General features: G+C 36.7%; 1 protein-coding gene across 1 annotated transcript; it reads left to right on the forward strand.

Moving 5' to 3' along the window:
• Window positions 1-228: 228 nt before the first annotated feature.
• LOC114469215 (melanopsin-A-like) lies at window positions 229-22,583 on the forward strand. Its single transcript, XM_028456491.1, has 9 exons — window positions 229-395; window positions 8,280-8,413; window positions 8,559-8,762; window positions 11,072-11,243; window positions 13,201-13,362; window positions 14,647-14,754; window positions 16,623-16,794; window positions 17,743-17,895; window positions 22,182-22,583. The coding sequence occupies exons 1-9, from the start codon at window positions 229-231 to the stop codon at window positions 22,581-22,583; spliced, it is 1,674 nt and encodes a 557-aa protein (XP_028312292.1).
• Window positions 22,584-22,790: the final 207 nt, after the last annotated feature.

Genomic DNA, 22,790 nt, shown 5'->3' on the forward strand with positions numbered 1-22,790 from the left:
TTTTTGTATGACTTTTCTTGAATGTATCATGGGTAGTAACAAGGTGTTAATCCAGTGAGAAGAGAAACTTTTTGCGATCTCTGACTCGTTGGTGAAGTGAAATGTGCTAGACCTTTGATCTAAATGGTACAGCTATGTGGACCGGTCGCTCTACGGTCCCAGTGGATTACAAAGTGGGCGACGTGCGGCATGTGGCTCGTCTGGCAGCTCTGATGAAGTCCTGGAACCATGTGGTCCACTGAGAGCATGGAGCCAGAGAAAGCACACACTCAGAGCAGCTTCTTCACCAAGGTAGACGTACCTGACCACGCTCACTACGTCGTTGCTCTGTTCGTCCTGGTCATCGGGACGCTGGGCATCACCGGGAACGCCCTCGTTATGTTTGCCATCTATAGGTGGGTTTGTGGCTAAATGCTGCTTTTATAAATATTATTGTTTTAAGTTTGAGTAAGTCAGTCAATGCAGGGGATTTTCAGTTAAACTATTAACATAAATACAAAGTTTTATCACTCTTTTAGCTTTAAGAGTTTATTATCAAGATTCCAGCATGTTCAGTATGATGTTATGGTTCATTTATTCACTTTTTTCCAGGAACTTTAGTTTTGATCTTCTGACACGTTTTGACTGTCCACTGCCAGTCTTCCTCAGAGGCGTCTGCTGATCGCTTTGATGTGTCCAATGCTTGGACGCAGTTTTGTCCATGACCTCAGCGTAATAATTCCAGAGTTATTTTTTATCTTTTTTTTTTAATAATACTTTGAGGTTTCATTTATAAAGAAAAACTTTTTTTCAGGAAGTTTAGTTTGATCTTCTGACATGTTTCGACTGTCAACTGCCAGTCTTCCTCAGAAGCGTCTACCGATTGCTTTGATGTGTCCATGACTTTCCGCTAATAATTCCGGGAAGTTAATTGTCTTTTCTTTTTAAGTAACATTTATTCAGAAACCATTTTCTGAATAAATGGTTTCATTTATTCAGAAAACTTTTTTCCAGGAAGGTTACTTAGATCTGCTGACACTTTTCCACTGTCAACTGCCAGTCTTCCTCAGAGGCATCTGCTGATTGCCTTGATGTGTTCAATTCTTGGACACAGTTTTTCTCCATGACTTATGCATAATAATTCCAGCAAGTTCTAGGGCTGGACGATAAATATTTCTTACCAAGAAAACATTTCTGGTTTAAATTTGCTGATGAAAAATGCCATACAAGCACATTTATTAACAAACAGCAGCACAATATGTGCCACAATGGCTTTTACTCCTCTAAGAGACAGCATGTGTGAGTGAGTTCTGTAGTGTGGCTTGTATAGAGGAAGGTCTGGATTAGGACACACTCTGCAACGACTCCTAAAATGAGTATTTTGGTACAAAATAAACTATAAAAGGAAAATATATATCAATAAAAACGATATATTTTTTTTCCACATCAACAAAATTGAAAACTCGATATATCTTGAATCTCTTTTTCTAAATAAAAATAAGTTTTCTGAATATACTATTTATTTATTTATTTATTTATTTATTCAAAAGAATAAATGAAACCTTAACATGTTTATTATGAAGGTTGAGTTTTCATCTTTTCTCCATTCTGAGCTGAAATAAATGATTTCAGCCAAAGTACGAGACTGAAAGTCAAACTAAAAGCACCTGTTGTGTGATGTCATTCTTTAGTGTTGAAACACTTATTCATAACTTTCACAATCTATATTTAGACAAAACAAAATAGTACAATTTGAGGGCGTTTTTTTAATTAATTAATTAATGAATTTATTTATTTATTTTTTGCTGCAGGATGAATCCATTAATTTAAAAAAAAAAAAAAAATGTTGCTAAGAAAGTTAGCTCATTGTTATTTGGAGAAAAATTAAACATCTAAATTTCCTTTTGCTGTGCAACAATATTCAACAGGTTATTGAAAAAAATAAAATAAAATAAAAAAATAAACATATTGTATGTTTTCCATCTATTATATTTTTATTGGGGGTCAAAAATAAACTATGGAAAATGTGGAGGTTGACTTTGAACCTTCAGTCTGCCTCGGTGTGTGTGTGTGTGTGTGTGTGTGTGTGGATTGTTCCAGGCTTTTACATTCCCTCCACCCATCATCGTTGATAGATTAGATGAGTTTTCTATTGTGATGACCTGATAATTTAGTTTTTACTGAATCAGAAATGCATATGAGGTTACGCCGCGTTCCAAGAACACACACACACACACACACACACACACACACACACACACACACACACACACACACACACACACACACACACACACACACACACACACACACACTAACCAGTGATGGGAATGGTGTAAAGAAAGGCTAGGGGGGGCTGTCACCCAATATTATCATGACTTTCCAGGAAAAGGGAACATGCTGAAGTGATGCACGCACACACACACACATTTTTCAGTTACAATTACGTCTTCTATTACATATTTTCAATTACAACTCAATGATGCTCATGTTGAACAGCATTATTTCAAATTACAATTAGGATTACAATTATTATTTTACCTTTGAAATCAATTACACTTACGGTCTCAATTCCTAAAGTTCATTTACAATTAATCACAATTACTGAACCAATATAGAACATAACTTTCCTCTTGTGTTAGCTTTCTGTTAGCATCTCTAATGCTAACAGGTCAGTTTGACTCATGTCTTACATCAGCTATAAAATACACTAAACATTATGATCTATCATCTCATTTGTTTTTTATCCCTTTGTTACCTTGTTCGGCTTCTTAATCAATGAAAATATAGGTTTTTAATGTGCATCTGAGCCTTTTTTGTGTCAGTATACCCCTAGATTTACATTTTTTATCTCTTTAATGGTAAAATGTGGGAAAGTGTGATATGAAACATATTTTAATAATTATTAACTAAATATGTGTAGAAATGTAAAAAATAACTAACATTGTTGCCCACTTTTGCGTTAAATTATAATCAACCATTTTTATAGAATGTTCATGGCAATTACAATTATAAGTCGTGTATCCCAGTGGGATTAGGGTTTGGTCTGAGCAGATTTGGTGCTAATTGGTGGAAAAACAGCTGAAATATTGCATTTAAAATGCTTTAGTATTAGCCTAACAATAGCATTAACCTAGCAATAGCATTAGCCTAGCAATAGCAATAATGTAGCTTTAACATTAGCCTAGCATTAACTTTAACTTAGCATTTACATTAGCGAGCAATAGTTTAGCTATAGATTTACAATTTAATTACAATTACAATACATTTTTAAAATTACAATTACAATAATAACTGAAACAGATGGTGAGAAATGTTCAGACTCACACATTTAAAGCCTTAAACTAACCAACCAAAATGGGATTATTTGGCGTTCTTCAGTCAGATTCAGGTCTGGGAAGAGTTTAATTTAGAATTTAGGATGCAAGGAAACAAAAGATCAATAATGAGCTGTGGAGGTAGCAGACAGCAAATCAATACGCTGCTTAATCAGGTTCACACAGAGTTGACTCGTTCGACACACACACTACTCATACAAATAAATGTAGTGCCATGTTTCCTGGGTCTCGCTTCGCAACAAAATTCAATTTGGTTTGTGAGAAGTAGTGAAAGTGGAAATACACAGCAATTACTGCTCAGTGCGTGAGTTTGTATGATCCTCAACAACATGACATTGCACATTTGTTCAAGTATTTACACTTACACAGATTATTTCCATGTTTTCACATATAGGATGCAAAAAAAGCACAATTGAAAAGCTGGAAAGAGAAAAATATGAGTAAAAATGTCAAAGTCATTTTGGTTCAGGGGCCAAATACGGAGCAGTGTGATCTGAAAAGGGCCAAAGATTTTAATTGGGGGGAAAAAACGAGAAATTGTAAGAAAATCATGCTCTCGTTTGTACGTCTGCATATAACTGATTCATTTATATCAGAGGTTGGCAACCCTTCGCACCCATGCCACAGGTGGCAGCACCACGGCATAAACACTTGGCACCGCGTCCAGAGTCAGCGCCAGACAAAATTCATTGGGGGGGCATTAAGAAAACTGCGGGGGGCATGCATTTTTGTTTATTCCTGGAGTTATTCTATATATAAATACAGTAAGTTTGCTATTCAAAAACACTGCACCAAACAGCAGATGAAAGTATGGCAGCATATAACTTTTTTGTGAGCGGGTGGGTCCATATCTGTACCAAACGGCTCCACGATGATTATCGTTTGGTCTACGCCAGGGTGAGTGTTTGATGCTAGCAGCTAGCAGTAACGGCTATAATGTAAACACACATGCAAAACATCTTAAGGACGACGTTATCCTGACGGCCCAGGATACAAAAGGTTTGTTTGTCACATACATACATATATACTACTACTGAATAGTACTTTATGACATGTAGTGATATAGTTCAGCTTTGTGTGCACAGTGTGCAGCAGGGGTGAAAGAAAGAAGCTGAATAATATAGTGAAATTAGCATTTAATGACAACCTAATGCTATATAAACACAACCACAAAAACAAAGTTAGCTTGCTAACATACCTCTTACCAAGTGGTCGCGACAGACACGGGTATCAGCAGACTCTGCTCCTCCCGACTGCAGACGTAGGTTTAAAATCCACTCTTTACGGCGTTGTTCTGTGAGCTTTTTACATTTCTCACCTTTGTGAACGACAATCTTTGGTACTCTATAAAATATATTTTTCTTTTCTCGGTTAGAACGATTGGAGCAGCCGTAAACTACACAAAACATGGGCATTCAATGTAACCTCGAATTTAGTGAGCAGCCAATACAGAGGTGTGTTCAATCGCCCAGGAAATACAATATCTAGAAATCTAGACAAGAGAAGTCTCTACTCCCCTCAACTGGTTAGCTCATGTAACTGCACCAGAGAGGCTGTTCTCTGAACGCAAAAAGAGGTGATAAAATTATCACCTGCCATCATCCGCCCATTCGGACCGAGTACAGTATGTAAAAGAATCCTAAAAATAAGTCAATTTATACCAAAACACATGATCCCAGCCAAACTCCTTTTAACTTATATACACATCATTCATTATTCAACAAGGCAGGCTGTGGGAGGTTGTTTTATTCTTCCTAAATCAAGAACATCAGCATCTCAACGCTCAGTAACATACAGAGCCATGCTGGAATGAAACGACCAAGTCAGGTTAAACAACAAAGCATTGTATACAGTTTAAAGAACATTATCTCTGCATTATCTCCATTTTTCCCCCTGCTTGCTCTATTTGTCTTGTTTTAATCTAACAGGTACCTCTGTTTGCATCCCGATCCTAAATCTAGATCATGGAATTGATCTTTCTTAGCTTTTGGTCAAGGACGTGAAAGACATCTGGCATTTTCCTGATTTGTCACAACATTTGGATTACGTTGGCAGTAACATTGTTTTTTTTTTTTTTTTTTTTTTTTGAACTTTAAGAAGAGTGGAGAGTTTGTCTCAAGGAAATGGCCACATTATTGGATTATTGATTGAATGACCAGGAACAATAGAGCTAGCAGTCATGCTGTGGCTAGCCCATCTGAAAACATCTTCTCTTATCTCATTCGGCCCCCTCTGAGAACAGCCTGTCAAGGTCTGTTTTTTCTCCACACTCTCTATGGATGGATGTTGATTCGACACTCTGACCTTTCCCTTACTTACAATGAACACCTGCGATCTGGCTCAGCTAACAAACTATTGAGGTCATCTCTACGGCAACGCCAACCCACGTACTCAGCTGGAGGACTATGAGACCCTAACCCAAACTCCGCCCATCTCTACAAGGGCCTAGTCTGCTGTGGCTGCTCCGCAGTACTCCCGTATCTGTCCCCCATGTGATATGTTATTGTCTTTTACATTTCTTGGTTGGGATGTAACTGAAACTGATTTGCCCCTCGAGGACAAATAGTTTTCTGAATTTGAATCTGATTCTCAGAAAAACTTAAGTCAGTACTGATAGGACTATATGCAGTATATATATATATATATATATATATATATATATATATATATATATATATATATATATATATATATATATATACCTTTTTTTAGGTAACCATGTTTATCTTTTAGATGCTGAAAATCAGACGGAGCCTTTGTGATTGTTTGTTGTGTTTTTTATATAAAAATGTTCTGTCGTTGTCGATATAATTTATGTTATGGAATGTTTTGCATAATGTGTATATCAATGTGTAAAATGTATTGTCAGTGAAAAACTGCGTACCTCAGTGAGAATAGCTTCTCGCTATGCGGAAGCTAATGGGGATCCATAATAAACACACAAACAAAAGATCGATCAAACAATAGCTACGGATTTCAAACACTTCTCCATTAAGGAGGACAAAGGTTTTACGGGCAATTATAATAAGGCTTCTCCTAAAAACTCTGAACGTAAAACTTTGAATTTTTGCCAAGTCATTGTAAAATATTAGGCCACAAAATGTCCTAAATAAAGAGCGTTCAGGAGTGGAAAGAGTGTGGTACTCACCTGTTAACTGGCTGTTCCCTCAGCCCACACATGGTTTTAGATTGATTGGTTAAAGTGTTTATGTTGAATTGATCAAGTTCACGTAACAAGTTTAATTGTCTGTTTACATCTTTGAAAAGTTGGGGCATCTCTTTTGTTGATATAATACAAATGTACTGGTAGTACTGTTATGGCTCTGTTTTTTTATGATGTAACATAAATAGTTGCACTCAGGCCTCGATTTCCAGTGCAATATGTTTGAAATGCATTTCTGAAAGCAGTGTTTTGTGTTATCAATAAGAGAAAAATATCTGTAAAGAGGACATATTAAACCCATTTTTACCTTTTAAAACAGTTCCCTGTGCTGGGGTTTGGTCAGAACATAACATGAATCAAGCAACAGGGGAGGTTTATGACCCTGTATAAACCAGCTGCTTCAGAGCGCTCCATTTTGGAGTGGGGGTGTCCCTGGAGTTGCAAGGACCTCCCCCTCCTCCTCGATTACATTCAAAATCAATGTAAATGACGCAACTTCAAGCAAACTCCCTTCAAGCGACCCGACTTGCGTGATTCCAGCGACTATGTCCTGCGCGACCTCGTCGCTCAAAGTTGAAAAATTTGAACTTTTCAAGCGACAACCCCCCCGGCCATCACTGTCTGTAGAGCCAAGGCAGCAGCCCCTCCTACAGTGAGACGGCTGCAGTGGCTGTTCCTCATTTTATGGGGGCAAAATTAAAGTGGTTACCTTCTTGAATAGGCCTACATTCTGAGTGAACTCATCCTTTAGTAACTCTGTAAGATGCTGTAAATGTACGGCCGCAGAAGATTTGATCAGCCCTCTCTCTACCCTGTCACTCGCTCCACACTGGAGTGATGAAGTGACTGCAGTTGCATTCAATGTGAACACACCATCACTCCTTCGCTAGCGAGAAAAGCAATGGCGAACTTTAGCAAGGGGATGGAGTCCATGGGTGGGGATACCAGCGGAGGGGAGGGTATTTTCTTTCCCGATTGAGCTTGTGACGTCACAAACCAAGACATGATCTGAACTGAGCTTTTTTCTCTGTGTTATAAGACTTACACAGATCACAAACAAACTACTGGATGGTTTTATTTCACATTTTGTGTGCTGGTGGACACTCAAGTTCCCTCATATGTGTTCAAAAAGACTGTAAAAGTGGATTTTTCATGATATACTATATGTCCCTTTTAAAATATGATTAGCTGTGCTTTATTTGACTGCAATCAAATTCCCTGTATGTTGGAAATGTTTTTCTATTCTGTCATAAATTTACTTTGCACATATCAGTCCCTGCAGGAACTTTATGTCCTACTGTTTTGACAAATTGTTGTGTAATTAAAGGTACATTTGTGTGGTTATTTGTGAGAAATTACAAGGAGAATTCTTTCAACAATGTGGGACTGCAGTAATGTGATAAAAGGCCCTGTAAATACTGTGGAGTTTAATTCAATTCATGACTTTGGAGGGACAGCGATAACTACATTTGTATTGTTTGGTAATTTACACAATTATTTATGTTTTTTCTGTTCATTATTGATGCTCTAAAGGGCTGGATTTGGTCCCTGGGCCTTGAGTTATATAATCCATTCAAATATACCATATTTTGCAAAGAAAAGCTCAACTAACAACTTAAATCTTGCGTTTCAGTGAGTTCATAAAATGTAGGTGATTTTTTTTATATTATTATTATTATTATTATTATTATTATTATTATTATTATTATTATTATTATTATTATTATTATTATTATTATTATTATTATTATTTTATGTTCCTTATGGTTAAGCCTTTGTGTGTATTTGTGTATTTTTAGCAACAAGAAGCTTCGAAACCTGCCAAACTACTTCATCCTGAACTTGGCCGTCAGTGACTTCCTCATGGCTTTCACACAGTCTCCCATCTTCTTCATCAACTGTCTGTACAAGGAGTGGGTGTTTGGAGAAATGGGTACATTTTGTCATCCTTAAAAAACAGAGCTTAGTCTTAGTTTGGTGTGTATATTATAGTAATTACATTAAACAAAAGGTAATTAGTAAAACAAAATGTCTGTTATCATTATTTTTTCATGAGTTTCTTGTATGTTTTATTACAGGGTGTAAGGTGTATGCCTTCTGTGGAGCCTTGTTTGGAATAACCTCCATGATTAACCTTCTGGCCATTTCCATCGACCGTTATCTGGTGATCACCAAACCACTGCAGACCATTCACTGGAGCTCCAAACGGAAAACCACGCTGGCCATCCTGGTGGTCTGGCTCTACTCGTTTGCCTGGAGTCTGGCTCCTCTGATTGGATGGAGTAAGTCACCTCCATCTTTGGCTTCTTGCTCATCATATCTTAATTATGCTGCACATGGTGGAAGATTGTTTTACCAAACTTCATTCTGCACCAACAATTGTTTGTTACAGAAAAATATTTTTAGAGAGAGAAGGGGAATATACTGTACATTTCATGATGCAATATGCCATAAAAACAGTGAAAAGGACGAGCATAACAATAGCAGGGGTTTAATTATGGAAATGAAACAACCATAAAAACATAAACCAGTTTAAAAAGCTTTTTTAATCATATGTTGTTAGTAATATAAGAAAGAAGAGCAACAACTTTACCTCACACAGCAATAATATATAATATGTATATAACTATATAAGAACAGAAACAAGAGGGTCAGAAAATGGATGGATGGATAATGATATATAATATATAATACTTAATAAATATAATAAAATATATGTATTGGAGAATATCATTCATTTAAATTTACATATTTTGTATATACATATGTACATATACTTGTTTTTGTTGTATTAATTATTATTTTAATAACAATTAAAATGGTGAATTAATAATTAGTTTTAATAATAATGTAGCGCTTCAAGATGATTAGTTCAATTGAATAAAGTCTAATTAATTTTTTGCACCTTATCTTTCATTTGCACATTTTCTTTGTGTAGTCTTGCTGCATGTGTATATAATTATTATTATTACTGTTGATTTTAATGTGTCACTCTTTGCAGTTCTACTCACCCCTAATAATAAAGTTATTTTTTCTGATTCTGATATTTAAAATGTAATTGATGAAATGTAAATAAATATAAAATAGTATATTATTGATACTATGCACATATCATGTACATACATGTGTATCTATGTATGTATGTATGTATGTATGTATGTATTTATGTATGTATCAGGGTTGGGGTCAATTACATTTTTCAGTTACAGTTACATTTTCAATTACCCATGTTCAATTACAATTAAATTATGATTGCAGTGACCAGCATTTTTTCCAGTTACAATTAATCACAATAACTGAGCCTGAAATAAATAACCTAATTAAAGGTAGGGTAGGTAATTTTCTTCAGATAAACCTTTTAAGTTTTTGGTTGAAATTGTCTTTATGTCCTGACAAATTAATTATCTTATGTGCTCTGAAAAAGAAACAAAGAAAATCAGTCATCTGTAGCAGCTGTAAATCTGTAAAAACTTTAACAAATGAAAAAGACGGAACGTTTTTTTAATTAACCAATCACGTCTCCCAGCTCGTTCTGCACGAGCCCACACTCAAAGCGTGTCAGTGGTGACAGAGTTAAAACTGAGTTTTTAGTCACATTTTTAAAGATATATAATGATAAAGTTTAGTGTTTACGATGTACAGGTAGTTTCTACACAATACAAGCGATGATGAGCTGAGGTCTACGATTGGAGCAGCGGCGCTCATGCATGTGAGTGAGGGGCGTGGCTTTAGAGGGAGCACAGAGGGGAGAGGGCGGGTAAAAGCGGAGCGCTCAAAGGATGCTACATTCAAAATCATGCTAGTTTTTGAAAATTACTACCCTGCCTTTAACCTTCCTCTTGTGTTAGCTTTCTGTTAGCATCTCTAATGCTAACAGGTTCTAAATCAGCTGTAAAATACATTCAAAACAAAAATCTATCATATAATTTATTTCCTATCTATTGGTTCCTTTGTTAGGCTTCCTAATCAATGAAAATATAGGTTTTTAATATTTTTGATGTGGACGTATGAGCCTTTTTTGTGTCAGTATATCCCTAGATTTGTATTTTTTTAAAGGGTAAAATGTGTGAAAGCTTGATATGAAGCATACTTTAATAATTGTTAAATAGAATATGTGTAGAACTGTACATATAGAACTGTAATATGGTTCCCCAGTGTTGCGGTGAATTATATTTGACAACTTTTATAGAATTTTCATGGCAATTACAATTACAACGTCAATTATCTGAATTCAATTACAATTGCGATAGCAACAGATTTTTAAGATTATAATATCAATTATAATTATCCCATAATTATTTATCAATTACGCAATTACAATTATAATTGACCCCATTCCTGGTGTGTATATGTGTGTATGTCTATATGTTTGATGTGCATGTGTAAACTGTATATATAATGCATATTGAATGTGTATTGTAAAAATAGTAAGATTAATTTCCTATTTGTTATAATGTATATTTTTAATAGTATATAGACAATTTACAGTTGTTTGTTCTGTTTTTTGTTTTCTGAAGACTGCTGAAATGAAATTAAAATTAAAATGTGCTCCTTTATTTAATAAAGTGTTTGTGTTTATTGACTGTTGCAGGCTCCTACATCCCTGAGGGTCTGATGACATCATGTACCTGGGACTACGTCACGTACACAGCAGCCAACAGGAGCTACACCATGATGCTCTGCTGTTTCGTCTTCTTTATTCCACTAGGAATCATCTTTTACTGCTACTTACGGATGTTCCTCTCGATAAGGAAGACAGGCAGGTACTGTGACCTCCTGCATCAGAACATATGTTAACATGTGTTTAAAAAAAAAAAAAAAAGAAATAGGTAAGTAATGCTGAGAGGTTGTCTTCTGATCGAGAGGTTGGGGGTTCGATCCCAGTCAATACCTGTATGTGTCGAAGTGTCCTTGGGCAAGACACTGAACCCTAAAGTTGCTCCCAGTGGTCGCCTTGCATGGCAGCTCTGTAACTCTCACATCTAGCGAGTCAGTCAGGCCAGCCTCCCTTGTCTTTTGATTGTGTTTGCAGACAGTAGTTCACCTGGTGGTTGAAGAGAGACCATCGACTCACTATTAAAGAAACGTAAAGTTAGTTTACATAAGTAGGAATCTGTCGCTTGCATGAAATGCCTGAAGGTGCGTTCACATCGAACGCGACTGAAGTGACTGAAGCGACTAGATTACATTCAAATCAATGTAAATGACGCAACCTCAAGTTTCCCCCCTCAAGCAATGCGACTTGTGTGATTTGAGCGACTAGGTTAAGCACAACCGTGTCGCTTGAAGTTGAAAAATTTGAACTTTTTAAGGACAACTTTACCGTTCTTCACTGTCTGTAGAGCCGAGGCAGCAGCCCCTCCCTCCCACCGCAGTGCAGAGGGCTGAACTACACTTCCTCAATTTATCAGGGCAAAGTTAAAGCGGGTAACTTCTTGAATAACCCTACATTCTGAGTGAACTCATCCTTTAGTAACTCCGTAAGTTGATCATTTGAACTTTAAAATCAGAGCTGTCTATGATAAGTGCTGTAAACGTACGGCTGGAGAAGAAGTGATCAGACCTCTCTCTCACTCCTCTGTCACCGCTTCTACACACACACACACACACACACACACACACACACACACACACACACACACACACACACACACACACACACACAGTTCCATAAAGTGATGGAGTGACCAAAAATCACCACTTAGTGTAAAATACTAGCAAAAGTCTTAACTCCATGAGTATATCAGAGCCTGTTGTCACGTAATTGCTGTAAAGTGAAAAGTTCCCCAGGCATTCTCCAGGTCACATGACCTGACCAAAGACGGTCCGTCTTCTCCAAACTTGCATTGAAACTGTGAGCGCTTTATATTGGTCTGAGGAATCATTTAAAATAACTCATATACGTCAACTCTTTAGGTCAAAAATGTGGCTTTAGGGTAAAATTACTGATATAGAAATATACTAAAAAAGTACCCATAAAAACAACTTAATTATAGTAACGTCATTACTTGAAATCCATTACTTTCACTTCTGGTTACACACAAGTAGTTGATAGTTTTTAAAACATGTTATATATCACATTTTCCTACTACCTGAGTGAATAATTACACCCATACAGGTGGTAAAGGTTAGAAGAGTTAAGGGTTACAGTTACAGAATTTATTTAATTAGAGACGATACAAAGAGTTACAATGCTGTAGCTTACTGATAATTTGTACAAATAATTTACAGTTACCGCTAAATTCTATGACATTATAATAAATGCACTAAAATATAAACATAAAGATGCTAAAACTATAAGATACAAACACAAAAGACACAGTCATCAGAACAGGCCTATAAATGATAAGCATACACAGTATACACCAAAATAAATTCTACATGAGATCATTAGTAAAGCACTGTGGGCTGTTTTTAAGCTCCATATAAATAAAAGTTAATACAATTGTAAATGTACCTCTGTAATTGAGAAAATAATCATTTTAATTCAATTGTAATCGGGAAATAATTATGGTTACCGTAAACGTATTTAAATTCGAATTGAATACGGTTAATTGAAAACGTAATTGTCACTGAAAAGTGTAATCCCAACCCTGGTTAAGGTTTTTTTTCTAAGTATGTTTAAGTAATGCTGAAGTCTGTGAAATGTAATGAAATGGTTTAAAATGAGGCATTTTATTAACTTTATGCTCTGATAACTGTGTTCCATTGGATCCACAGGGAGGTGGAGCGTTTGGGGACCCAGGTGAGGAAATCCACTCTCATCCAGCAGAAGTCCATCAGGAGCGAGTGGAAACTAGCAAAGATTGCGTTTGTGGTCATTGTGGTTTACGTCCTCTCCTGGTCACCATATGCCTGTGTCACACTTATTTCCTGGGCTGGGTAAGAAGAACATCATGATATTTGTGCTCAGTTCACACTGAAATATTACTATTCTGTTCTTGATTCTTATGATTCAATGCAAATAATTACAGTACAAATCTACCTTTATTTTCAGCACATAAACCATTTCCACCACTTTTCCACCTAATGTCACATATGTTGACTCATTATTGTAATTTTTAACCTCTTTTCATCATATGTCATGATTATTTTTTTGCCAATTCAACCACATTCACGATTGGTCACGCCCATTATTTGCCAGTTTAAACTAATTGTTCCAATGTTGACACTTTGAACCCTTTTTACCACTTTTTCTCTCTGTTTTTGGCCACTCTAAGTTGCAACTTTGAACCAATTAAAATTTTGTGGTTTTTAAAATCCTTTTTCACCATTTTTGGTCATTTTTAACCCAATTTGTTTCTGATTAAAGCAATAATTTCCATCTTTAAGATGACTATAATAATAATAGTAAACTTCCTGGATAACAGTGGCTATTATTCAAATGAATAAATAAATGTGGTTATCACAGATTCATAGAACAATGGACCATCATTTTGCTGACTTTGCTGACACCTTTGTTTAAAATGAGACCCTGTGTTTACCTAACTGGTAAAAGAGTAGATTTGGATTAAAATCCCAAATGCTTTCCTTATATAATGTTTTATCAACTAGAGGCAAAATAATCCCAGACGTTTGCCATTTAACAGATGCCGTAGATGCTCATTTGTCCTCTGTTCATCCATTCGTTGAGACGTGCAGGATGTTGGGATGTATTATGTAACTTTAAAATAGATTTTTTTACACACACACAGCCGCCGCAGGGTAATGGTGGTTACACACACACACACACACACACACGCACGCACGCACGCACGCACACACACACACACACACACACACACACACGCACGCACGCACGCACGCACGCACGCACGCACACACACACACACGCACGCACACACACACACACACACACACACACACACACACACACACACACACACACACACCAAACAAACACTAACCAGTGGACTTAACCAACCCTCTCCAGCAGCTGCTACATGCCAGCTAATCCCTGACCAAGATGCCCGTCATGATGTTACAAAACAAAGAGGGATGGATGTAATGTAGATTTGTGGAGAGCTTTGTGGACACTGTGTGCAGAAAATTAACCATTTTTAAAAGCTGACAAAGAAATTAGGACTATTTAGAATTATGTTGATGAACATCTGTGTTGATATATATACTGTATATACTGTATATTGTTGTCTTCTTTTAAACCAGGCATGCAAACATCCTGTCACCATATTCTAAGGCTGTGCCTGCAATCATTGCCAAAGCCTCTGCTATCTACAACCCTATCATCTATGCTATCATACACAACAAATACAGGTATGGAAATAATAGAAATTCACAAAGATACACGCTTCATTGGCCCTTATTTATCAACCGTTGGTCCATTCAGATCTGAGTTTACGATGTGTGTTCGACCAAATTCACGCAAGCATCTGTATTTTTATTTGTATTTTATTATTTATAATTTGATTTTTGTTTTGTTAATTTGACAGGGACAATGTACATTCATAAATCATACAGTAAATGTACCAGAGTTCGCCTAATGGCTATTTTTCATCTGCTGTCCCTGGACAGATGTTAAAAGTCACCTTAAAAACTAAATCTATCAACATTATTAGGCTACAATAATAAAAACAAAATGTCACATTGTAAAACATTCATACAACTTTAAAATTCACCCTTACTAAAAATGTGTAATTGTGTTTCAATAAATAGATACAATACATATTTTAAATATAAATATAAAATAAAATGCATCAGGGCTGATGATTGCAGTTCTGATTATTCAAAGACATTTTCTTAGCTGAGTTTTAAATGAATTATTTGTGGGAGTGTCCCTAATATTTACAGGTAACACATTCCTGTAATGGACAGATGGAAATGCAAAAGATGACAGGCCAAATGCACTTTTTCTCATTGGTATAGTGCAGTCTTGTGTTACGCTGTGTGACATTTCTAATGTTTACAAATTGATTAAGTGGAGGAGAGGACAGATGCTACGACGAGATCTAACGTCAGGTCTGAGATCCTGTACGATAATCCCAGTGAATCTGTAATAGTGAGTCTGAATAATGTATTAAACAAACCTCAGCTTTCATTTGAGCAATAACAGACACGTTATTACTGATACCACTTTTTTTGGCTTTTCTTCAACCAAACACTTGATAAACCCACTGATAAACCCTGCAAATGGACAGAAGTGCACGGGCTCGTGCTCACCAGCCTGACTCGTCCACTTTTTCTTGACCAAAATGTAAAGAATTGTCTTGATCAAATAGCAGGGATTTACGCTTTAAACCATCATTTGCTGTTATTGAGAGTTTCATTCAAACCTCAGCCCAAGTTTGTTCCAATTAGAGCTGCACAATTAATATAATTTATTCGTGATCATAATTTTGGCCTCCACAATTAAGTTCACCTAATCGTTGTCGATTTTTACATTTAAAATCCGGGCTCTGCTGCACATCTAATCAAGCACTTTCTCAACTACAGTAGTCATCCAACCACCAGGGGGCGAACACACGATTAAGGCTACCTTAATAACTTGCCCAAAACCTGTATGTTCTTAACTTTTCTTCATACGCTGTAATTGTTTTCTAGGAGTTGCACTCTGTAACAGTATATTTACCCCACAGTATATTCTAATGTATCTGGTATTTATCATTATTCTTGTTTAAATCTTTTCTTTTTCACAATAAACTGTTCACATATTGTTTGTTAAAAAGTACAGACATTTTCCCAAACAGGATGAATAATCCTGATTAATAATCGTGATTACAATATTCATCCAAATAATCATGATTATCATTTTGGCCATAATCGTGCAGCCCTGGTTCTGTTACAGAAACGCTATTCAGTGCCTCTGTTATTTTCTACAGATCGTTTAAAATGAGTTCCTTAAATTTCAGTTTTCTCTGAAACATTTATGTCCTTACCTCAGTGGGCGGGGCCTCCGAAACAGGAATATTTGAGGGTGTGACGTGTTAATGACAGTCGAACTCATTTATCAACACCTGATCATTTGTATGCTAGGATTGGTCAGATACCAATGTTTGATGAATCACATGTTGGTCATGTCGCACACAATGTGAACTCAGATTTACACTCGTTTTCAAACATGGTTGATAAATGAGGGCCATGGTGTGAATATTTTTGGTTATTTTGCATGAATCTGTGTGTAACAGGATGACGCTGGCAGAGAAAGTTCCCTGCCTGAGGTTTTTGTCGCCCACTCCTCGAAAAGACTGCATCTCATCCTCCATCAGCGAGTCCTCGTTCAGAGACTCTGTCATCAGTCGACAGTCCACCGTCTCCAGGAATCATTGTATTACTGCTTCCTCACAGTCTTCTGACATGGTCAGCATTCACAAATATCTCCCTCTGGACTCTGCAACTAAATCAACAGTCTATAGACAGTGTGTAGACATTATCATTTATTTTAAATCAAGACAAAACAATGTAATTCTGCGACGCCACAAACCATGGAAAAAAAACATCCTATTTTAAAAAATTGAATAATACACTAATACAATATAACACCTACAGTTATAGTAGAAATGTATGGATGTACAAAAAAAAGTTCTTGTTGCCAAAGTTTTCAGAATTAAATGAAAAATGTGTTTTAAAATTTTGTGTAATAAATTTGTAAATGGACGAGTAAAGCAAGGTTGATGCCTTGCAATAAAGTAACATTTTTCTAGCAGATCATACATTTTTTAACCTTGGCTGGAAATAAAATGGGGTCATCTGAATTGTCTAATAATAATAATAAAGAACAAATATATTTAAAAAACAAAAAAACCGAATATTAAAATAATATTTTTACGTTTAAATATATTTTGTATTTGTATCTATCCATTTAAAAAACATTACATATAAAAAAGGGCAGAAAGCTAAAAGAGCTTAAATTAATTATTATTCTTTTGCAAATTAAAACACCACAATCTCAAATAACTGTATTCTATAACTTTCTCAAATATGAATCTAGGTAAAATAAAATGCAATATAAACAATATCTGAGCTTTTTGCACTAATGGCTTCACAGTATAACAAACGTGTTTAATTATAGAGAAAAAAGTCCCCGGGGTCACCAGAAATTTGTCATATAAAAATATCGTCATGTAAAGAAAAAGGTTGGGAACCACTGTGTTAAGTGTTTTGTAATTGCATTGAATGTGTTTTTTGCTGCTATAAAGAAAATATTGTTTTATTTGAGGTTGTTCGTATCGTTGTTTGAGATGTAAAGCACAAACTTAACTCTCTGAGTTTTGGTAATACGCCACACATTCTTTCTTTCCCATGCAGCCGTACAAGGATGTAGAAATGGAGCCGTTGGGCAGAAAATCTGGCGACTCGTTCCGCAGCACATCATCATCATCATCGTACAGTCAGTACTGTAAAGGCCAGAACTACAAGAAACAATTTGATCAACAGAAAAATTGCTATTCAGCAGAAAGGGTATGTGCTTTAAAGTGTACCTGCAGTGAATTGTATATAAAAAAAAAACAGTGTTTATTGTATTACCAAACATTTTTAATTAAAAAAAAAACACATTAAAAGGACTTTTTAGAATGGTTTTGTACCTTAGGGCATAAACTATGGAGAGCCGCCATTTTGGACAGGAAATGACTCACGTTCATTGATTCCTGTTAGCTGTTGGTCTTACAGTTTGTGGACAACGGTGGAGTGTAAAGCCGATGGTTGTTATAACAACAAGAGAAAAACCCCACAGAAACATTTTGATTGTGTCTCTGAGGCAAATAACGACACTAAGTCAGAATTATCCAAACGTTGGCTCCATAATATCAGTACGGGATACACACTTAAAACGTTTACGTTCAGACGAAACTCTGTGGTATGTGAGGACTGCTTCATGCTGAGCTGCTATGAGACGGATCTGTGGTCTAAGCTAATGGGCTAAGCTAATAAGCTAAGCTAATGGAGACAAAGCCAAAGTTGCGTCTGAAATCAGACGCAGTTGCGACAGAATTTCTTCACAGAAAGGCGTTGAATGCAGCTTGTAAACGTACTTGTTCAGAGCAGTACTACGTTTCTGCTTACAGGGGTTACTATGGAGGGTGTCATGGCACTAACCACACCCCCACCACATTGTTCTAAGCCTTGTGGATAAATGTTACGCCGCTGATCCTCGGCGCATCCTCCCGTCCATGAACACATATCCTTTCACGCAGCTTTCATCACAGTTTCTGACCATATTTTTGCACTTCCTAACTACTCAGCCATGGCTCATTTCTGCTGCTAACAATTGCTCTATCCGTTAGGCTAATTCTGATGCTGAGTGGGTGCAGGGAGGCTCAAGAGGAGCAGGAAGTTGGTGAGAAAGGTGATATTTAACCATTAACAACCAGGATGCTGCACTTTATCAGTGAAGCAGAGGTGACACACTACTGCTTAGCGCAGTTTGCTAACAGAAAAAACGACACTTCCCACAATGTAAACGGACCTGTTCCACCTCTATCTCCCACAATGCAACATTTAAAGCAACAGGCCGGGATGATGAAAGAAAATGCGTCATATTCTGTCCAAAATGGCGACTCCCCATAGTTTATGCCCAAAGTTATAAAATCATTCTAAAAAGTCATTTCAATGTGTTTTTTTTTAACGTTTCCACTACAGGTACCCTTTCTTTGACCGAAATCAACTTTCTAAATAGTGTAATTATTATTGTTTTAATGCATGAGTTTTTATGTCACAGGGTGGTGGTAGACGATGTTACAGATCCCGCTCATCAGCCAATCAGGGAGATCTCCTGCACCTGTAGAGTTGATCATGGCTGTGAGCCGTTGATAATCAACAGGACTGGAGTATATAATGAGTGTTTTCACTCTTAGTTTTCTTTGTTATGTGGAATGGGATTCAGAACGTTCTGCACCATATGATGGCCTTCTTTAACCTCTTCAGCCCCACGGGACCCACCCGTGGGGGCAGCGACTCTCACGGGTCTAAATGTTGTAAAGAATGAATGAAATCACACATTCTGTACCTCTCTGTAATTCTAAGAATTCAACTAAAACTGCAGCCAGCCCAAAGTCAGAACAAAAGACCACAGCACACACACCAGGCGATTATGTTCAAAAAGGGAAAAGTTGACAACTCGGCAAACTCTGCCTTTTTCAGTCATCTGCTTCACAAAATAAACACAGAGCTCTGTACCAAGATACTTCCACCTATACATTTTAGTACAAAAAGTGCATCTTTGGCCTATTAACTATTATCACCAAACTTACTGCAGTTGATGTCCATTAGTTCAATTTGGTTTTTTATTTTTCTTTTGTAGCCTTCCCTAATGAGAATTGTATTTACCTTTGATGTAAATCTTTAAGTATTTTTAGGTGTACTACTAATTTCCGTATTTAAAACATGATTTATTATCACTCAGTATCACATCATTCCAAAATGTCACACCATCTGTAACCACCAGGAGACGTACTTGAAAATTTTAACAAAACAATAGCCATGTAGGTCATGTAGAAACTTTGAAAAATGTTATTGTTATGGGTAAGTGATTACATTGAGGTTCCCTGTGAATGTGTGAAGGCTTGATCCAAATACTTCATTGATGGTTTGTGTTGAACAACTCCCTTCTAGTTTTGCAATAATTCAGGTCCTAATTTTATCTATAATTTTCATAGATTCAGTGGGTGATAATGGAGAACAATTCCCCCGTCAACTTTTAGAGAGCAGAGGCTCATTTTTTTTTTTTTTTTTTTTTTGGTGTGCAGTTTTTTTTAGCTTCAACCATGACTGACCTTTCTGATCATTTTTGTTGTGCTGAGTTCTGAGGAGGTGAAACGTTACACTTTGGGGCGTGTCCGGGATTTGTAAATTCAGATATGAATCTTGTTTTTACAGGTGTTTTTCAGTTGACCGTTTGTGAATTAATATATATATATATATATATATATTCATAACATTTTGATTTACTGCACAAATAATGGAGTTCACAGTGGTGTCTTTTATTTATTAAACACCACTTGGGAAGTGCTCAATGCTTTAAAGAAGGTCAGCATATGGTACAGAACCTTCTGAGACACCATCATCCTCATTAAATACTCCAGTTTAGCTGATTGCCATGAACACACCTGATTATTTACTGTTCTGAAAGACCTTGAGTTTTTTGTTATAGTTTTACTTGCTCGGAGGTGATGTTTCTCATTATTTCAATAGCTATGTTTCCACTATAGATTTTCACAAGATAAAAGCGATATTTCTAAATGTCCACAAAGTATAATTGTGCTTTGAACGTGTTTCTAGTGAAGGTTGTTGTGGAGTCTGGTAACTCTGGTAAAATCTCATCCCGTGAGACTTCTCTACAGGAAGATGGATACTCCAAACTAACTTAGAACACTCTGCATTCCTTTGTTGTTTCACATCTAATTTAGCACTAATCATTTTTAAGTCTAAAGATGTGTTTACACCGAACACGATTGTAGCGACCGCAGTCACTTCATTTGCCCCTGAGGAGTCCCTTGAACATAGTTGTGATTTTTGGTCACTCCATCACTTCATCGCTCCAGTGACGCGAAGACCAGGGAACAGTGTGTGGGTTTGTGTGTAAAGCTGGTGACGTGGGGGAGAGAGAGAGGTCTGATCACTTCTTCTACGGCCGTATGTTTCCAGCACTTATCATAGACGGCTCCACTTTTACGGTTTAAATGATCATCTTACGAAGTTACTAAAGGATGAGTTCACTCAGAATGTAGACTTATTTAAGAAATTAATCACTTTAATTTTGCCCCAATAAATTGAGGAAGTGTAGTACAGCCCTCCGCAGCAGCCATGTCACTGTAGTGGGAGGGAGGGGCTGCTGCCACGGCTCTACAGACAGTGACGGACGAGAAAGTTGTCGCTTGAAAAGTTCAAATTTTTCAACTTTGAGCGACTACATAGTGCTTGATCTCGTTGCTCAAATCACACGTCATGTCGCTTAAGGGGAGATAACTTGAGGTCACGTCATTTACATTGATTTGAATGTAATCTAATCGCATCAGTTGCGTTCGGTGTGAACTGTCTCCTCTTCTGTCCACACGTACCGAGCCATGTTTTCTCGGAAAAGAGTGGTCATGTGACCAGGTACGTCACGTTCTGTGATGTGTATTTGCGGAAAAAGTGTTTCCATATTGCTTTTGCGATCAATATAGAAATGTCTGAAAAACCTCCTCATGAAAGCATAAAAACCTTTCAGTGATATTTTTAGGTGTTTCCATTCTCAGTTTTTATTACGCTATTTAGATTTTTGTGCATTTCCAAGAGTAATGGAAACGCAGCCGTTGAGTGAAAGATTTTAAGAAGGCATAGGTGAGACTTTTGAAGGACAGATTGTCAAAGTGCATAACAAAGCCACTGATTTCTGTTTTTTTTTGTCTTTGTTATAAAGAGAAATTCATTTTTAAACCTTATTGACAAAACTAATTTATCTACTGTACTAGATAGTACTTTGAGTATGACGAGGTCAGCCCAAGTGTTTCTGGAAATCAAAATATGGCCACCCTAATTCAGTTCATACTCAAACTGATACATATTTATGTTGAATATGAATGAGCACACAAAATAAAACAAACATTAGGACCTGCTGTCTGAACATTAAAAACCCAACAAGGCTGAAAAAGACAACCCCACATAATGACATCTCCACCTTACATTCATTAATAAATTTAATTTAATTTTGTTTTGTGCATGCTTTTTGCTTATTTTCAATTGTATTATTTTTTATTTATCACCAGCATTTTTCCACCTCGAGTGACCCATTGAGCAGCTGTGACCCCAATATGGTTTCCACTCCTTTGACATTGGCCAATCTTCCTCTGTTAGTTCTTACCAAGAAGCGAAGCCAGAGTCTGACCAATGAGCTATCAGACGCTAACAACTCCATCACCAGCGACAACAGCAGCAGCTACAGGAGCAACTCCCTAAAGTCCCTGAACTATGAACAAACCCCACCCACCGACCCTGGACCAGCGCTGGGCGTTCCAAGCATCGTCGTCATGAGTCCAACGATGGAAAGTCGTCTCCATGACGATGACAGCGTCTGCTTTGAAGAAAGCATCGAGGCAGCAGAGAGGGACATTTTTGTTAGCGTTAGCTTCTCATCTGAGGTATTTGAAGCAGTTCAACTTCTCTCTTAAATCACCAGATTTCATGATTGTGTGTTTTTAATTTTACCCTTCTATTATCCTTGGGGTCAATTTGACCCCATTTAATGTTTATTAGTGAAAAATATCATATTTCATGACTTTTCTCAATTTGATGTCAGAGGTGTAAAGAGTACAAATGTATTTTACTCAAGTAGAAGAACTGTTACTTGATTGAAATTGTTCTCAAATACAAGTATG

The sequence above is a fragment of the Gouania willdenowi genome, chromosome 9 (assembly GCF_900634775.1).
Source record: "Gouania willdenowi chromosome 9, fGouWil2.1, whole genome shotgun sequence".
Classification (NCBI taxonomy): domain Eukaryota; kingdom Metazoa; phylum Chordata; class Actinopteri; order Blenniiformes; family Gobiesocidae; genus Gouania; species Gouania willdenowi.

Bases quoted from the DNA above. Each gene is read 5' to 3' on its own strand.
- LOC114469215 (XM_028456491.1), top strand. From the start codon at position 229: ATGTGGTCCACTGAGAGCATGGAGCCAGAGAAAGCACACACTCAGAGC. The intron at 396-8,279 runs GTGGGTTTGTGG...GTGTATTTTTAG, and splicing joins GTTATGTTTGCCATCTATAG to CAACAAGAAGCTTCGAAACC. The intron at 8,763-11,071 runs GTAAGTCACCTC...TGACTGTTGCAG, and splicing joins GGCTCCTCTGATTGGATGGA to GCTCCTACATCCCTGAGGGT.